Source organism: Empidonax traillii, unplaced genomic scaffold (assembly GCF_003031625.1).
Source record: "Empidonax traillii isolate 1590-97213 ecotype Southwest subspecies unplaced genomic scaffold, ASM303162v1 scaffold87:size1256882, whole genome shotgun sequence".
NCBI lineage: Eukaryota > Metazoa > Chordata > Aves > Passeriformes > Tyrannidae > Empidonax > Empidonax traillii.
The window spans coordinates 884202-901869 of NW_020955280.1; the positions used below are offsets into that span (position 1 = coordinate 884202).

Below are 17668 nucleotides of genomic sequence, written 5' to 3' on the forward strand. Positions count from 1 at the left end.
TACCGTCTCCTCCCCCGGGGCCGGGGGTCCGCCCAGGCGCGACGCGTGGGGCGGCTTTGTCTGTGGCGGGCGCGGCGCTGGGCGCAGCCCGTCGGGGCGCTCAGCCCCGCTCGCAGCGGGGCCGGGGGCACTCGCGGTGCTCCCCAGGGCCGCTCCGCGGGGCCGCCAGGCTTCCGGATGCCGGGCTCCTGCCGCCGCCTCCGGCTCCTCCATGTTTGTTGTCGGCAGCGCTGTCCAGCCGCTCCCGCTCCGCTCCCCGCAAGGTGCGGGGCTGCGCGGGGCGGGGCGGGGCCGGGCGGGGGCGCCCGCACTCAGCCCTGCGCGGCGCGGGGGGGCGCGGGGCGCGGGCGGTGGGTGGGTGGGGGCGGCCTGACGCGGGCGCGGGGCGGCCCGTGGGCCGGCGCCGCCGTGATTTGCTGTGCGGCGCGGCGAGCGGCGGCGGCGGCGATGAGAGCGGGCAGTGCGAACTGCCGGAGCAGCCGCCGGCCGCCGTGAGTGCGGGCGAGGGGGGGCGGCACCGGGACCCCCCGCCCCCCTGCCCCGGCGCCCCCCCCGCCCCCGCCGCGGGGCCGGGGCTCTGCCGCTTCGTCGCGCACCTGATGGGGCCACGCTACCGGCAGGACGGGGCGGCCGGAGCGGGAGCCGGGCGGTGGCGGGGGATGCGCTCCTTCCCGTCTCTTGCCTTCTCTGGGCGGCGGCGGCGGGGACGCGGCTCCAGCGGCCGCGGCTCCGCCGAGCAGCGCAGAAAGTTTCGGGCGAGTCGCTGCTGGGCTGCGGGCTAACTTCCCTCTCCTCCCCGCTCCCTTTTCCTCCCTGCTCTCTTCTCCCTGTTTCCTCTCCCTTCTCCCCACCGACTTTCCTCTTTTTCCCCCCTTTCTATCTTTTTTTTCTCCTTTCTCTCTCTTTTCCCCCTTCCCTCCCTGCTCCCCCTTCCCGCTCCACTCCGCTCCTCTCCCCCTCCGCCTTTTGTTTTCACAGATAGTCGGCACACAAAGCTGGTCCCACATTTGAGCGACGGCGAGACACCCTGATGTGCGAGCCTGGGGCGCACCATGGATCTGACTAAGATGGGGCTGATCCAGCTGCAGAACCCTTGCCACCCCACCGGGCTGCTGCACAAAGCCAACCAGATGCGCCTGGCGGGGACGCTGTGCGACGTGGTCATCATGGTGGACAGCCAGGAGTTCCACGCACACCGGACCGTGCTGGCCTGCACCAGCAAGATGTTTGAGATCCTCTTCCACCGCAACAGCCAGCACTACACCCTGGACTTCCTCTCGCCAAAGACGTTCCAGCAGATCCTGGAGTACGCATACACCGCTACCCTGCAGGCCAAGGTCGAAGACCTGGATGACCTGCTCTATGCTGCCGAGATCCTGGAAATTGAGTACCTGGAGGAGCAGTGCCTGAAGATTCTGGAGACCATCCAGGCCTCTGAGGACAACGACGCTGAGGTCTCCATGACTGACGGAGGTGCCACCGCCGAAGAAGAGGAGGAGAGGAAGTCGAGGTACATCAAGGGCCTCTTCATCTCCAAGCCCGCTGGTGAGCAGGCTGGCTATGCTGGCGCGACCGGCCAGAGCCTACCGGCAGCCACAGCAGAGCAGAGCCCCTCTGCCTCTGTGTCCTACTGCTCCCTCTCTGCTATGAGCCCCACCAAGGCAGCGGTGGACAGCTTGATGACCATTGGGCAGTCGCTGCTGCAGGGCACCCTGCCGCCCAGTGCCCCTGATGACTCTCGCCCCACCACCGCCCGCCGGCTCCCTGGCCTTGCAGAGGTCAAAACCGAAGCGATGCAGGTGGATGAGGCCTCCAGCCATGACAGCCCCCGGACAGCCGAACCTGGTGCCTCCAGTGGGGAGAAGCCTGATGAGAAGGGCAAGGAAGGGCCTGGCACCCCAACTCGCAGCAGCGTCATCACCAGTGCCCGAGAACTGCACTATGCCCGTGAGGAGGGCGCCGAGCCGCCCCCTGAGCCTGGTCAGGGGCTGCCACTGGGGCCAGAGCCATCCACTGCCACCCCAGGCGAGAAACCCCTGGGCATCTACTCGCTGCTGCCGAACCACAAGACTGAGCCGGTGCTCGGCGTGCCGCCTGCCGTGGCGTCCGCCCTGCACGTGCAGCCAGCCCTGGCTGTCTCCATGGACTTCAGTGCCTATGGGGGGCTGTTGCCCCAGGGCTTCATCCAGCGGGAGCTGTTCAGCAAGCTGGGGGAGCTGGCAGCTGGCATGAAGACGGAGAGCAGAACCCTGGGTGAGCAGTGCAGCGTGTGCGGGGCAGAGCTGCCAGACAACGAGACCCTCGAGCAGCACAGGTGAGTGCCGAGGCCGTGCTGTGGTATGCTGCACCGGGCAGCCTGGATCTTGCCAGAGGATTTCAGTTTCTGGCTGGGCGTTCTGTGTGTGCTAGTGCAAAGTTTCCGCCGTGTACCCTAAAACCGGGCTGTGGAATAGTGTGCTCAGAGGAATGGCTCTTGCAGCTCCCCCAGGTCTGGCAACTGTGCCAGAAGGTTCCTTCCAGTGAGTGCTTTCCTGGGGAGGACAGCCCGGATGGGGCTGGGGCCGTTGGTGTTTCCCACTAGCACAGACCCCATCAGTTTCCCTGGTTGGCATTCCCAAGCAGCTCACAGTTGCCACCCTTTGAGTTCAGAGATCTGCATGCAGAGGGATGCTGTGGGGTCAGGCAGCTCTCGCTCACCCTTTACTGAGAGCTAGTCCCTCCTGTGCCAGTGGCCGGGCACACCAGTGCAGGCAGCGGTGGCACTTGGGCTTCCACCTTGTAGTGACTTGCCAGCCCAGGGGGTTTTGTGCCGCTCGGCTTCCCGGTTTATGAAACATTTGCACTTTGTGCAAAGTGGCACGGCAGTCAGGCTGGGTGATGCCGGGGCGAGCACAGAGGGCTCAGGCAACTGCAGCCGCGGGTTTGTGCCTGCGGGAATGGGTGCAGGACTGAACTTCCAACGGCTGTGGATGCAGTTTTGGAGCTCCCGCACTCAGGGTGGAGGGGATCTGTGTGCTCACTCCCAGCCCTGCACCCCGGGGACCTGCTGCAGGGTGGGAGTGTGGTGGTGGTTACTGACACGTGAGTTCGGTGCTCTGCTGTTTACCGCCTCCTGGTCGCGGCTCGGGAACCAGAGCTCGTTTTCCGATTTGTCTGGGGAATGGGGGACCACGTTAATTACCACTCCGAAATCGGCTTCGCCGGTCAAATCCCATGGCTCCGGACGTGCTTTGGCGGGCACTGTGCTGGCCCGAAGCGTGGCTGCAGCCCCACGGCAGGACGGCAGCGTCCTGCCTGGGGAAGGCAGCACCGGCGCGGTGCCGGAGCTTATCCCTGCCTCCCCGGGCAGTGCACTCTGACAGATTTTTAATGAATCAACAGGTTAATTAGTTCTGATGCACACAGGGCGCTTCAGGGCCAGTAGCCGTGCCGGCACGCGCCTCTGGCGGGGCAGCCGGTGCTGCCGGCGCTCGCCACCCGCCAGCGGTGCGGGACGAGCCGGTGCTGGGCACCGGAGCAGCGGGATGAGCCGGTGCTGGGCACCGGAGCAGCGGGATGAACCGGTGCTGGGTGCCAGAGCAGCGGGATGAGCCGGTGCTGGGTGCCGGAGCAGCGGGATGAGGCGGTGCTGGGCGCCGGAGCAGCGGGATGAGGCGGTGCTGGGTGCCGGAGCAGCGGGATGAGGCGGTGCTGGGCACCAGAGCAGCGGGATGAGGCAGTGCTGGGCACCAGAGCAGCGGGATGAGCTGATGCTGGGTGCCGGAGCAGCGGCTTCCCACACGCTCAGCCCGCGAACGCTCCCGGTGCAGGGCGGCCGCTGTGCCGGGATCCCCAGCCCCGCGCGGGTCTGCGAGCGCCGGCAGCATCGCCCCTCGCTCTGCTGCACGGACCCTGCCGGGACCCTCGCAGGATCCCCAGCTCCGTGTGGGTGCACACCCGCTTTCGGCTTTGTTCCCCCTCTCGCGAGCGGCAGAGCTGGGGCTGGCGTTGGTTACGTGCCCGAAGCTGCCTCGGCCGTGCGGTGATGCAGACCGAACGTCACCGGGAGAGCTGCAGTGAGGGCTCAGGGAGAATTTTAACGTGCCTTTCTGCCACGGTCTCGAGCCTCTCCCTTTCCCCCTCCAAGCCCAGAGCAGCGACTGCTGCGGCTGCAGGAGAGGGCGATGCTGGGGCTGTCCGGAGGCTCCTTTCGCCGGCGGTGGATGCGTCCAGAAGGAGGGAAGGCTGGGCGGTCAGATCCTTCTCCGCGCAGTCGGGAGATGGGAGAGCGTGACCCAGCTGTCCAGCACGACAGCCCCTATTTCACAGTGCCTTCCTGGACTCGGCTTGTTTTGACAGCCGTGGCTGCAGCCGTAGCTTATTTCTCACTTATTCATGATTCTTATCGGGAGGCTGGGCACACACCGTGCTCCGAGGGGCTCGGGGTCTGCCCGGAGCTCAGCACTGGCTCCTGCCAGAAGAACCTTGAAGGCAATTGCTTAAGCCAGTGCCAAACTCTGTTTGCCTGTTCTTGCTTTCAGGCCGATTACCTGACGCTGGCAAACTTTGCAGGGTGAGCCAAATCCTTTGAGCCGCGTTTAAACTGATCTATTAGACCGTCCATGTTGAAAGGCATTCGGCAACAGTCCAATGAACTCACCCCCCGCCTCCCCAAGTCTAAATCCCAGGTGGTTTGTGTGTAGATAGGGTCTCATGTGGCTTTTTTATAGTGTTTGCTTTCTAATACATCGTGAGAATTACCGTTGGGGGAGGATTTGTGGGATCCTATTGTATTCGTGGAGCTGTTAACCAGCATCTGTGCTGGACTGGGATCTGCAGCTCTCTGCCGGAGCAGCTCTGCTGGCAGCTGCACTGTGCTGGCAGTGGGCTCCTCTTCACTCCACTACCTGGTGCATGGTGGGTCTGGGGAACCTGTGTCCCACACCGGGTTCCGGACACCAACTCCTTGAGAAACCCAGTGGTGGGGGCAGGATGTGCCGGGGGCACCGGGGTGTCGCGTGTTGGCTTTCTCTGACCTCTTTCTGCCGTGTACTCGCTGCTGTGGTTTTGCTTTCCGACCCCGATGTGAGCGTGGAGGTACCTGAGCAGAGCTGTTCCCAGCTGCGGTGAGCTGGGGGCTGGGAGCAGCTCGTGGGGAGGGGGTGCCCTTCTGTTCTGTGGGGTGCTCGGCTGCCCAGCGTGACAACTTCCACCCGGCAGGTGAGAGAGCCCAAAGCCACCCAGTGCCAACACCACTCTTTCCGCAGGGAGCTCCGTGAGCTGGTGTGTGCTGAGCCTGTTTACAGCACACAGGCAGTCCATGCATATGGTGGGGCTGTTTGTTTACACACACACATGCCTATAGAACTGTAAATATATATGTTTATAGTCTTGGAGCTTTCTGAGTGTTGTTTCTGTTTTCATTAGTATGGGAAGCATGTGCAGAAAAAGGAGAGCAGAGGGTTGGCCTGGCCTTGGCAAGCACAGGGGGCCGCTGGCCCTTGGTGACAGACAGTGCCCGAGTGACAGTCATCTGCCCCAGCCCCATGTGCGGCTCCTCGGCCTCGTGGCAGCATCACTGGTGCTGTGTCATACCCGAGAGTGCTGAGCTGTGACCTTTTGGTGGCCCAGTGGCCACAAGCCTCGGCACTAGCTCCGATCAGGTTTTTTGGGTCCCTGAACCCAGAGGCTGCTGCATGATCCATTTTTTAATCCTTTACCAAGCTTATGATTTTGACTAATGGAGTGTAGATTGAGTCGGCGAGTCTTTAATTTTTTTTATAAAAGATTTCCTTCTGGGTTCAGCAAAGTTCAAACTTAATCTAATGTTAGTATCGATCGTCGCTTCTAATTGCAGACAAAAAAGCCATAGTTCAGCAGCCCTTTTTGGGGTTGTTTTGTGAAGGAAAACCCACGAGCTGTGAGGTGAGAGCCGTGCTAAGCTGCCAACAGAGCCTGGCATGATTTGTCACTGGGAAGTTAAATACCCTAAAATTTTTTCAAAAATTAAACCATGTCTTTTATGAAACGATAGTGACTGGAAAGGCTGCAGGGAGGGATGCGCTTCCGTATGGTTCATTTGTGGCACAGCCGAGCATCCCAACTGGTGCTGCTCAGGAATTCACCCTCCACGGCCGTGTGGCTGCTGACAGCGCTCGCCACGTGTGCCGGTGTGAGATGGAGATGCTGGGCTGGAAAACGAAAGTGCTTCGTGGTGATGGTGTCATGAGGCCGGTGGAGGCCAGCGGTGGGTGAATGCTCCCTGTATGGTGGGTTTGGGTGGAAGCTGCTCCTGCTTGGGAAAACAGCAGCTTCCCATGGGGATCCAGCCTTTGGGTCTTCCTCTGCCAGCCCCACTCCCCCGTCTCCGCCTGGATTAGCTGAGCGTTGTACTGCTAATGCCATTAGGCACGTTGGCACTGCTCGGCATGTCACAGTGAGAAACAGATGCAGTGTACCATTAAAGCAATAAACGTGATAAATCGGATCCCAAGTGCTTTGTGAGATGTTATTAGTGTTAATTTTGGTAGCCGAATACAGTAGTTGTTTTTTATTTTATTTTAAGCATTCAGCAATTTATGTTCCGCTGCGATGGAAACTTTAGGAAAAGGAGAAAAAATGGAAAGCAAGGCGGGGAGGGAAGGAAAAGCCAAGGCAGCAGCCCCCCAAACTCTGACCGTGATTACTTCCAGAGTCCGAGGACGACCTGGCAGCTCTTGTTTCTTGCTGATGGGCCTTATTAGCGGCACCTGGCATCATAAGGGGCTAATGGAAACCAGCGTTCCTGGCTGCCGGGCTGCGGCGCGGGGCGGCCAGGCGAGGAAGCTCTTATTAGCTTTATGGGCAGGGGGACGTGCCCCGCTCAGGAAATGAATGTTGCAGCTAAGGTCCACGGCGCTGACCCCGAGCGTGTAACCTGTGAGCGCCGGCCGAGACCCTGCGCAGGATGCTTGGGATTTCGGGGGCTCTCTGGTTCTTGTCATGGGCAGAGGGGGAATATGGCGTGGTATGTTGCAGCCTTGAACTTTTGATTTATTCAGTGGGGGACTTAACCATTTCCATGCCCAGCTCCAAGTGCAGAGGGGGAAAAGCCCCCTTCACCTTTCGCATTATTCCGTCCATTATTGTGCATCAGTTATGCGTGTGCTGCATTAGAAAGCAAAGCTCTGAGGTTCCCATCAGAAAACACCTATTTCTATTTATTTATTTATGCCTGCCCGGTGCATGAAACCTGCCCCACTGAGGACACTTGGGTGGCTTTTCCCCAGAGAGCTGACTGGTGCTGCAGCAGCTCGGTGAGATTTGCAGAACCTCCTCAGTCCCCATTACACCTCGCAGAATGATGTTGTTTAAAATGTCTTTTTGGCTGTGCAGAGGGCCCCTCAGAGAGCTTGTGATGGTTCAAGGGATGATGCTGTCCACCCTTTCTTCCTTTCCCCATGGAGCATGGGAGTGGTGTAGAGCAGCCCGGGCTCTTGGTGACAGAGCATCCCCACAGCTTTCCCCACTTCTACAGGGTGTTGGCTCTTTAGTTATATTGGTGCGTAAATCTGTTTTCCTTGGATAGAGTAAAATGATCTGCATTTTCCTTTTTGCCTGCAATTAGCAAGATTTTTCTTTTACTCCCCCCTCCCCACCCCTTGACAGCTTCAAGAGAGGCTTTAAATGAGTAATTACTAAATATTTCCCGGCAGCCAAACACGGGGCCATGGCATCTCCTGTTGCAAAAGTGAAAAATATTTCTGTTTGCAGTTAATTTTAGTGGCAGGCAGATCATGTTAACTGGGTGTAATTGCTTCCAGATATGGCAGAGGGTTTTGTGTGTTGGGATGAAGGGTCTGGTAAGTGCTCACTTCCTGTGTAAATTAGCCTATTCCATTCATTCCTTCTCTCCCAGCAGTCCTGGCTTGTGTCACTCTGCCGGCAAGGGGTTCTTCCCCCTGGCCTGGCTCAGCACTTTATGGTGGGATCAGTCCTTCACAGGACATCACTCCCTCCTTCGTGGGGAGGGATATGCATCATGCTCTGCTGCTGGTGCCCTGGGCAGAGTTTGGCATGTGCCCCAGCCCTGGTAGGGACTGGTGTAGTGATGGGTACCAGCTGAAACAGGGAGGGTTGCACATAGGGAATTTCAAACAGGATGGATTCGTATAACATGACCAACAGGAAAAGGTTTGTGCATCCTTTGGAATAAATGCAGACACAGCAGAGGAGTCTGCGTGTGGCCACACACCTTTTAATGTGAGCTCATGAGCTCCCAGTGCAGTCGTGACATCTGCTCTTGTTCCTGCTCAGGCCCAGTTGCCCAGACCTGCTGTGGGGCATTCAGGTGCATCACCTGCGTATCTATTCTGGATAATCTTTATCCAGGCTGAGACGTGCCTGAACCACTTGGTTTCAGTTTGGAACGCACTGGTTTGCACTGGCACTGCTTTGGGTAACTTCTGTGCTGACAGGAGAGCAACAGGTACCTTTGGGAGGGTACGAGTGCTGTTGGACCACATGGTTCACAAAGAAGGTGGATTTCTCTTTTGGGGAAGAGCATGCACTGCCTTGATCTCTCTGCAGCTGAAGGAGGGATCATCACCCTGAAATTCAGGTTGCAGGAGCGAGCCTTTGCGGCGCAGGCTCATGCGCTGGCTGGGGGCCAGGGCCGCCCGGATCATTTTCGCTGTAGTGTTCTTAACTGATTTTAAGTAGATTATGGTTGGATACGTGCCCTGCCGTGCTGGTTCAGGTTTCCATCGGCCTTCGTTGTCTCATTGCTGTTTTATTGGCGTGCTGTTTAGCAAACAAGCCGGCAGTGTGCGATTGAGGAAACGCTTCTTCACGTAGGCACGAGCGCTGCAAGAGCCTGGCTAGAGCCGCCTGCCCGCCATAAATCAGCGTTAAACACCCTGCTTTGTTACTGGTGTCAGCGCGGGAGATGGGCTGGTTATCGGCGTGTATCAGCCGGGCTGATAACCCCGTGCTCTGTTTAGTGCTGCTCGAGGAGCAGCTGCCTCGCTGCAGCGGCAGAGTGATGGGGGAGCACGCTGGATGCCGGCGTGGGCGACGTTGTGGTGCTTGCCTTGTGTGCTGCAGAGGGGACCTGTGCACCCCCCCTCTTGAAAAAATACACCTCCATCCATCTACAAATGTAACTCGTGGTGGGGAGGAAGACGCCTGCACTCACCTTGGTGACCTATAAAGAAGGGAAACACCGACTGAGCAGAAAAACAAAAAGAAACTCGAAAAATCCCACAGCCACGAGCACCAGGCCAGTTCCATCACTGGTGGAGGGCTTCAAAAGACATGTAGAGGTGGCACCTGGGGACGTATTTTAGTGGTGGGTTTGGCACTGCTGGGGGAATGGTTGGACTCAGTGCTGTCGAACGTCTTTCCCAAGCTTGGTGCTTCCCAAACACCAAGCCTGCCAGAGTTCAAGGAGCGTTTGGACAATAGTTTCAGGCGTGTGCTGGTATTCTTGGGGCTTTCATGTGCAGGGCCAGGAGTCACTTTAATGATCCTTGTGGGTTCCTTCCAGCTCAGGGTATTCTATGATTCTGTAATTTCTGTACCAGGTACTGCACCAGTTACAACCCATGTGCTGTTTGCCGCTCCATCACAACTTCTGGAATTGCTTTTATCCTCTTGCCGCTGAGTTTGGGGGCTCCACGTGCTTTGCCCTTGGTCGCCTTCCCTTGTTCTTCTCTCCACACATTATTTATAGTAAATCATATTAGAAAGGAGCGCTAAGGAGGAAGCATGATTCATCCTCCTAGAAACCAGTGCTGACATAAAGGCAAAGCGCTTACTACGTGGTTTTTATTATGGTATTTAGGGGCAGGTTGTACTAATTTTGGCGTGCACAGGGTAAACCGGAGAAGGATGTGACTCCAAGAAATTTAATTTCACTGCAGCACAGGCTGCGTGTTTAAAAAACCTAACCAAAACCCCGCTGGCCTTCTTGGAAGGACATGTGCATGGCAGCACAGGGCTTTTGGGATGATCCGTTGCTTTCCAGATTTCACTGTGTGTCTTTGGCTGTTCTGCTGGCTTCTCACGGCTTTGCTGTGGTGCAGGAGCAGGGACAGCTGCAAGCACAGGCATCACCCTTCCCTGCGAGTGTGCTGGGGCACTGGAACAGTGGAAGAGAAGTTGTGGATGCCCCATCCCTGGAAGTGTTCAAGGCCAAGTTAAACAGGGCTTGGAGCAACCTGGTCTAAGTGGAAGGTGTCCTTGTCTGTGGCAGGGAGGTGGAATGAGATGATTTTTAATGTACTCCCCAAGCCAAGACATTCTATGATCACAAGTCCGGACTGGGAAGCACAAACTGGTGCAGAAAAGGGCTCCCTGATGAGGGGAAGCAGTGAGGGGGTGTGGAGAGGGGATGCGTGGTGCAGAGCCCCTGCCAACGGCTCTCAGACCATGTGAATGCGGGCAGGGGCTGGCTGCCGGCAGCGCTGGTGACGGTTCTCTTATCTCAGCTGGGCACGGGCTGCGGTCACAGCCGGCTGTGCCGTGCACACAAACGGCCTTTGCGTGGGAGAGATAAGGCGCCGGCTTTGTGCAGTGCCCACGCATCACCGGCCCCCTGCCAGCCCCCCTGTGCCCGTGCCGCGCGGCACCGGCGGGGCTCTGGCACACCATCCCGCTCGCACCGTGCCGCGGTCAGCCGGATCGTGGGGCACGGTGCCACATGGATCACAGCACTGGGGCGGGACCCTCTGCCAGCGGCACATGGCGTGGGGTGGCCGGAGCGCAGCGGGGCACCGCTGGCTCACGCACCAGGGCCCCTTTCTGCGAAACAGCGCAGCGCTCGGAACCGAAACCCTCCCTCTGCACCTCCCTCCCTCCGGGGCCTTCTGCTATTTTTACCAGGAACGTGGTGATTTCCTCTTCTCTTTTTACCTTCCCCCTGTTCGTAGAAAAGATCCCAAGCACTGAGTATGGGGCAGGGTGCTTCTGCGAACAAGAGCAGTGACCAGAGGTGCCTGTCACACGCGAAGCTTCTTTGGGTAGCTCTGCCTGCGCTGCCCTTCCCTGGGGGGCCCCCACTGCTGCCCTGCCTCCCTGGGGTGCTCAGAGCCTGGCTTACACTTCTCTTGCACGTGGCTTGCCTTGGTGGGAACCAGTGGTGTGCTATGAATTGGCAGAAAGCCCCCTTCCCTCCAGCAGGAATCACCTCAGGAACATTTTAACTTGGATGAAAATATTTCCAATGGAAAAAAGTGAAAAGCAATGGTTTTTCTTTTCCCAGATCCCCAGTTTCCTGTGCTTTTAGGTGAGGGATGGGGAAATACCATCCTGGCTTTGCTGTGCCTTCCCTGACCTTTCAGTTCACTGTCGCGCTGGTTGAAGGGCAGCATTTGGTTTGGGTTTTTTAGGGGAATTTGGGCTCTGCATTGTTGGGGGCTGTGGGGGAGATCGCATGTAGGGCAGGTGCCGTGGTGGGAACTGGGCCACCAGCAGCTCCCAGCCCACAGGGTGCTGAGTCAGCAGTACCCAAGAGTGGGACAGCACCAGGGCTGCCAGGGGATGGCCCCAGCCCTGCCTGGGGGATGCCTCCAGCCCAGCCCTGCCCACAGAGCTGGGGAGGGGCACTGGGATCTCAGGATGCAGATGCAAGCGCTTGTATTGATTTCTGGCTTCTCTGACCCTTTAGCTGGAGGCAGCTCTTCCCTCAGCATCCAACCAAACGTAACTTAAAGCAGTGCAGAAATGTTTATCACCCTTCCCTTGCAGCAGTGAGCGCTGGCCAATGCATTATTTAGCAGGGTGGGAGCTGTGGTGGACTGCCCTGGCGCGGGGGCTGTGACCACCCAGCACATGTGTGGGGGGAGCTGGGGGCTCTGGTGGGTTGTGTGCTGAGGATGTGGGTGGGCATCGCTGGGAGGAGAGCTCACATTTTGGCCCTTGCACTGGGAGAGGGACCCGTCCAGCTGTGCCCAGCGAGAAGATGGGAGGAGGACGGTAAAAGAAGGGACCTTGAGGTTGGGGGGCTGAGCAGGCTGTCACAGAGATGTGTGTCTCCCAAGGATGGTACTTGGGATGCTTTTCTCCTTATCCCACAGTGCTGGTGCCACGTGGCAGAGTCCACTCTGCTGGCCAAGCGCCGTGGGCTCAGCTGCTGCCGGCACGGGCAGCTGTGCCACATCCTCCTCCAACTGGAGGTGGAGAGCAGCTCGCTCCCTGATTAGCACCTTTGTTGCTAAGTGAACAAAACGTCCCTGCGTGGCCAGCTTCCTGCCAGTGATCCGTGTGTCGAGGAAGGGGCCTTCCGTCACCACCACATGCAGTGCTGTGGTGTGTCAGAGCCAGGCTGCTCCGGGCACCGTGTGCTCCAGGGACCGTGGCTCTGCTGTTCCTCGTGCCCCCGGCCAGCCTGCCGTGCCACCTCAGCAAAGCGGTGATGTACCGTGCCCACGCTGGTCGTCCTCCGGGTGCCATCGCTGTCACCTGTTGTGCCGAGGGTCGCTGCTGAGGCAGCTCTTCTGTTGAGGTCTCTGGCGCGTGTTTTTTCAATTACCTCTGGTCACCTCTTGCACGGCGCCTGCACTGGCGGGCAGGGTCAGACATGAGTTAGCTGCGAGTGTCACCGTGATAAAGGGAATAATTGTGTCGTCTTTGGAGGGACAGTAACGATGGATGTTAATGCCTGTGGAGCGACAGCCCACAGCAGTGCTCATTAAACAAGACTCCATTTGGATTGCCAAATCCCTTTGATTCTCCCTGCATCGTCTTCTGCCACATCCTGGCTCCGCATCCCGGCATCGGGGTTTTATTATTTTATAGGTGCTGTAATCTTCAGGCTGTGTTGTGTGGTAGTGGCTGGTGTGCTCTCACCACCATCCTCCTCCTCTCAGGGTGCTCTTCAGCAGCAAACAGGGAGCCATTGGGTGGCTGGAGCATGCGGGGGCTCCTGGCCTCTGGAGGTGTTTTGGAGCTAGAATATCCCGTGTTTAGGTGTGCGTGTTCGAAAATACATAATATTTGTGCTAACGAGTGATGGTTTTGTCGCCTTTGGGTCTGTTGCTGATCACGTTCCCGTGTGTGTACAAACTTTGCCTTTTCGTTAGTAAATAATGCCATGGAAATGAGGGTGAAAAGCACCGTGACTGTCTGGGCACAGAGATAGGGTTGTCCCTGTGCTGCTGCCTGTCCTGGGCTGGCTCTGAAGTGGCCAGGCAGCCTTGAAAGGATCTGTGGAGCAAGCTGCCCACCGAAAGGACCAGCTGGGGAGTGGGGACAGTGCCGAGAATCATTTTCACCCAAGAAATTATTGTTCTTGCAAGAACAGATTTGAAATCTATTTGACTTTTCAGCACCCTGTACCCCTTTAAACGTTTCCAGTGTATTCTGGCTGATGGGTTACCTTTTCTTTCCCCTTGGGCTATAATTAGTGTCCTTTACACAGAATTGCCTTAGAATTGGATTTGAAGAAGATAAGAATCAAATTACCACTATTTATCTTGTAAATTCCAAAAGATCTACTGAGAGGCACTGTACAAGGGGGATTTTTAAAATATTGTGCTCTGAAATCACCAACCTCCTGCGGGTCCCAGGATTCCCTTGAGGGTCATATCTGCAAAATGCCCTTGGATGCAGGACAGGGCCAGAGGGAGACAGGATGGTTCCTTCCCAGCTGGGGACTAGGGCAGGTAGGTGCAGGTGGGTGACTGGATCAGGGTAGCAGCCTTATCTCAGGCTGGGCTTTGGTCTTGAATTTCATGGTCCAGGTAGGCTGGAGAGGAAAAGCCTTTGAAATGCCACTTCTCTCCCACTTTTCCACACTCTCACCTGTGGTCAGTCCCCACTCCACCAGATGGTTCTCAGAACAGGAGGCAAGTTGAGCACCAGAAATGGATGGAGGTAATTTTGGTGGGCTCTGTTTTGACAGAAATTAAGCATCTGAATTTAAATGAAGGAGATGGAGAGCCTGGACAGCTGAGACTGTATTTTCATAGTGTAAACAGTTGCAGAAGAAGATTAATGGCATCTGTGTAAACACTCTGTCGCAGTGGTGAGGGGTTGCGGGTTTTTTAATAGTTAGAAAATACTAAGTATTGCTGGAAGCAAGAGACACTGTACCTCCCTCCTGCTCACACCTTCCACCTCCCCGTCCATCCCACAGTAAATATTCCAGCCGCTCTCAGCCCTGCTCTCCCTTCTTGCAGTAAATTACATATTAAAGTAGCCTGGTAACTGAGCACTGGTTGCTGCGCGATAAGCTCCGGGAAATCGATATGTTTGCCATGTGCCTGCTTGTTTATGACACCTGCCTGCCGAGCAGTTGAGCAATGCTCCGCAGGCCGGGCTGCGCTCGCGGGAGAGGCTGCAGCAACACTGACAGATTTCTTTGCTCCCTGAGTGAGGTGTTGCCCAGAGCTGCCCTGCAACATCCTGTCAGGGGGGTAAAATAACAGGAGCGATGATATTTGGTGATGCAGAACATGGGGAGGCAGGTGGGATCATAAAGCGGGTCACGCCTTCAGCCGTCTTTGGGGCTTCTCTCAGCCCCTCCGTGGGTTTCTGCTCTGCTTCTATCTGTCACCTCCATGGGTGGGGGTGGGAGTGGAGCCCAGGAGTTTAAACACTCATTCTGTGTGCCTGGGCAGGGAGGCAGCTGCCCACACACACGGCAGTTTGTCAGTGGGGGTTGGCATCCTCTGAGCCCTGTGCCACACAGTCCAGTGAAGCGGGGACTGTGCGTTTGCCAGGGCAATGCGCAGCGCCCATTGACTGTATCCCAGAGTGTGGGGAATGCCCCAACTCCTTAGTCTGTGAGCAACCAACCCCAGCTCAGCTCATGAACTGGGATAGCTCTGACCTGGGAAAATCTTCCCCTTCACTTCACAGCCCAAGGGTTTGGGCGCTTTGCTTGCACAATGGCGGGCACCAGCCCATGTTCCCTCTGCTCCAGTGGGTTTTTCAGGTGGGAGCAGGGCATTTTTTTCTGAAATCTCAAGTCAGCAAGCTGCAGTAATTGACCTTTTGACCCAGATATGAAGTTGGGAGGTAAAAGACACAGCTTGCAAGATTTTTATAAAACTGTTGACCTCTCACAAGATTAACTCGGAGATAATAGTAATTATCAACAGCTTATGGTGGGTCCAATCAATGGTGAACTTTACCTCCTGCCTAAAACTGAAGGTCAGTGTTTTACTGCAGCAAAGATAGCTGCCATGGGTTTTCACACCACTGCCAGCCAGCAAATGTCCCTGTACAGAGGAATTCCCTGAATGGAGTGCATATGGCTCCTGTGGGAAAATGGACCCACAGGATAGCTCAGTGCAGTGCCCAAGCATGGGCTTTGGCGATGATCAGTGCTGTAGCTGAGCTTCAGCACAGCTCAGATGACCTCCCTGGCACTGTGCTGGCACACCAGGACAGTGGCTCCCTTGGGATGCTCGGGTCAGGGGAGGGGGCACAGAGAGGCAGAGCCCTGCTCCAAAAAGGCACTTCCTCTTTAATAGCTTTTGATTGTGTGCTTTCACTTTTTATGTATAAAAGATAGTCCATTTAATTAACTTGAGAATGCAATTTCAAAACCGCTAATGCTTTACACATGACGGCTCTTAAAATACAAGTAACGTTCCAGTACTGCACCGTGCTCCCTCTGCCTCTTGTGCGTTGTTTTGGAGACAAATGTTCCCCCGCTGGCAGCTCCGGGTCCCTGAATAGGAATCGAACAGATTTGGGGTGTTTGATCCTGGGTTTGCCTTCTCAGGGGGCCTGGGCTGTCAGGTGCCATCCTCTACCAATGTCAGTGATTTCCTGCATGTCTTTGTCTTTCCCTGGATGTCACCTGTTAATCTCCAACCAACACCACCATGAGCTAGAGCATCTTCTCTCTGGCACTGGCAAGCAGCCTTCATTTCTGTGAGCTTTCCTCTAGTCTTGGGTTTCTCTTTTGTACCTTTTTTTTACAGAACTGGTTTATAATGGTTGTGCATCTGGGAGCAGAGCACACTCTCACTTGAAACACCCTTTAGGCCTTTCCAAGTTCCTTACTTTTTACCAGGCGTCTTTAAGCTGTCCCAAATGGATAAGGTGGGGGGATGCTTCAAAGGCTGTCTAAGTGGATGCAGCACGGTCAGTCTAGGTGGCTTATCCAAAACCTGTGCACCCTTGCTGGTGTGAGACCCCAGAGTACTCTGACCATGACCCTCACCCAGCGCACAGATGAGCCCCAGAGCCAACTCCTCTGACTTCCCTCCCTGTCAAGTGGGGTTGCAGGCAGCTCTGGGGAGAACCCCCTGTTTTCCCCTCCCAAATGCCTTTCCCCCAGCCTGGCGCAGGGAAAACGGGTGGGAACCTGGAGGTAAATTGCTGGATTTGTTGAAAACCTGCACGCACCAACTCCCCCTTTTATTTTTTTCTACTTTTTTTTTTTTTTTGTAGCATAGAAACATCTCTTTGTGGCAGAAGGCTGGGAGGGTTTGAATGCCACATCCCAGCGTAGGAGGCTGACTGGGACCATACGGCTTTATCATTCATTAATTCCTGTGCTCATTCATCCCCCTATTTAAACTTCTCTGTAAAGACGGGAGCTACAGATGGTCTTTTGGTACCCGCTTTAGCCGACAGCCCTCGGCCCCGACAAAAGGGTACAGAGGGAGCAGCAGAGTGTACAAAATATTTCCAACCATTAGAAATCGAGGTCTCATTCACCAGCGGCTCCTGTTTTGAAAGCGAATTTATGCAAGCGTCGTAACCCCCAGGCAGGGCAGGGCCAGGAGTGGGACTGAGCCGAGGGCAGCGTCAGCTGCTTTTGCCTGCGATAATTTGGTGCCAGGTCACTGTTTCCAGTTTGCTGTAAGGATTTGTTATCATTGTGGCTCCAGCATCGCCCTTTGCTGTGGGAAGCAATGCCCAGAGCGTCTCTGGCTGTAGCTCAGGTGTCCTCCGGCACCTTGTGCTTTCCAGTGGTTTTGTCCTGGCTGTTTGCTGGTGCAGCGGCCACCGTGTTCCCAGTGTGTTTAGGTTTTACATTTGGTGGGAATGATGTGCTGAGCTGGGGATGCACTGGGGCTGTGGTGCTGGGAGTGACACCGGCGGTGCCTCTGCCTGCTCGTGCTCCAGTTCCCACGGATAGTTTGAGTCCCACGGGTGCAGGGGATGTTCAGGGCTCCCCCTGTCTCTGTCTTGCCCTCAGGAAAGGTTTACAGGGAATCACCCGGGATGTGGGGATACTGGTGTGCAAGGGAGTGGCAGTATCACCCCTTGGCAGAGGAGGAACTGCTTGTCTCCTGACTACTGGGGAGCTGTTGGGGCACATGGGGGATATTTCCTTAACAAAAAACCTGGCTGGCTGCTGCTGAGGGGGCTCCAGACCCGACGCTGGGCACTGCATTCGCTGCCCTGCTCTATCCTTTCTGCAGGAAAGTTGGACCAAAAGTTTTCTCATGGAAAAACCGAATTCTGCGATCTCGTTTTTGCACATGCTGTGCTTAAATATTAACACCAATTGAGCAAATTGCCTTTTAACTGCCTTTATTTTCTTTCATTAACAGTATAATTTAAAAGCTCTCGAATTTGCATGGAACCTGTTGTGCATGTTGGGGCGGGGGGTGAGGCTGCTCGTAAATGAATTAACCATGAGCAAGCCTCCTTGGGGAGGTCCCACGGTGCCGGGATGGCTCAGCAACGCCCGGCTTTGGGACACGGCGTACTTTTGGCTGGGGCTGGGGGGAGCGGAGCGTGC

The 17668-nt window shown here is 56.5% G+C and overlaps 1 protein-coding gene across 4 annotated transcripts in view; it reads left to right on the forward strand.

The window, feature by feature from the left end:
* Positions 1-205: 205 nt before the first annotated feature.
* Positions 206-17668, forward strand: part of ZBTB16 (zinc finger and BTB domain containing 16) — a 53264-nt gene continuing 35801 nt past the window's right edge. The window contains exons 1-2 of one of the 4 annotated variants that reach the window (XM_027881381.1): positions 206-263; positions 983-2314. In XM_027881381.1, the coding sequence (XP_027737182.1) occupies positions 1053-2314 (1262 nt within the window). In that variant the 5' untranslated portion in view covers positions 206-263; positions 983-1052. Of the gene's footprint in view, positions 264-388; positions 492-902; positions 2315-17668 lie in introns of those variants that run through there. The other 3 variants (XM_027881379.1, XM_027881380.1, XM_027881378.1) reach the window with 3 other exon arrangements.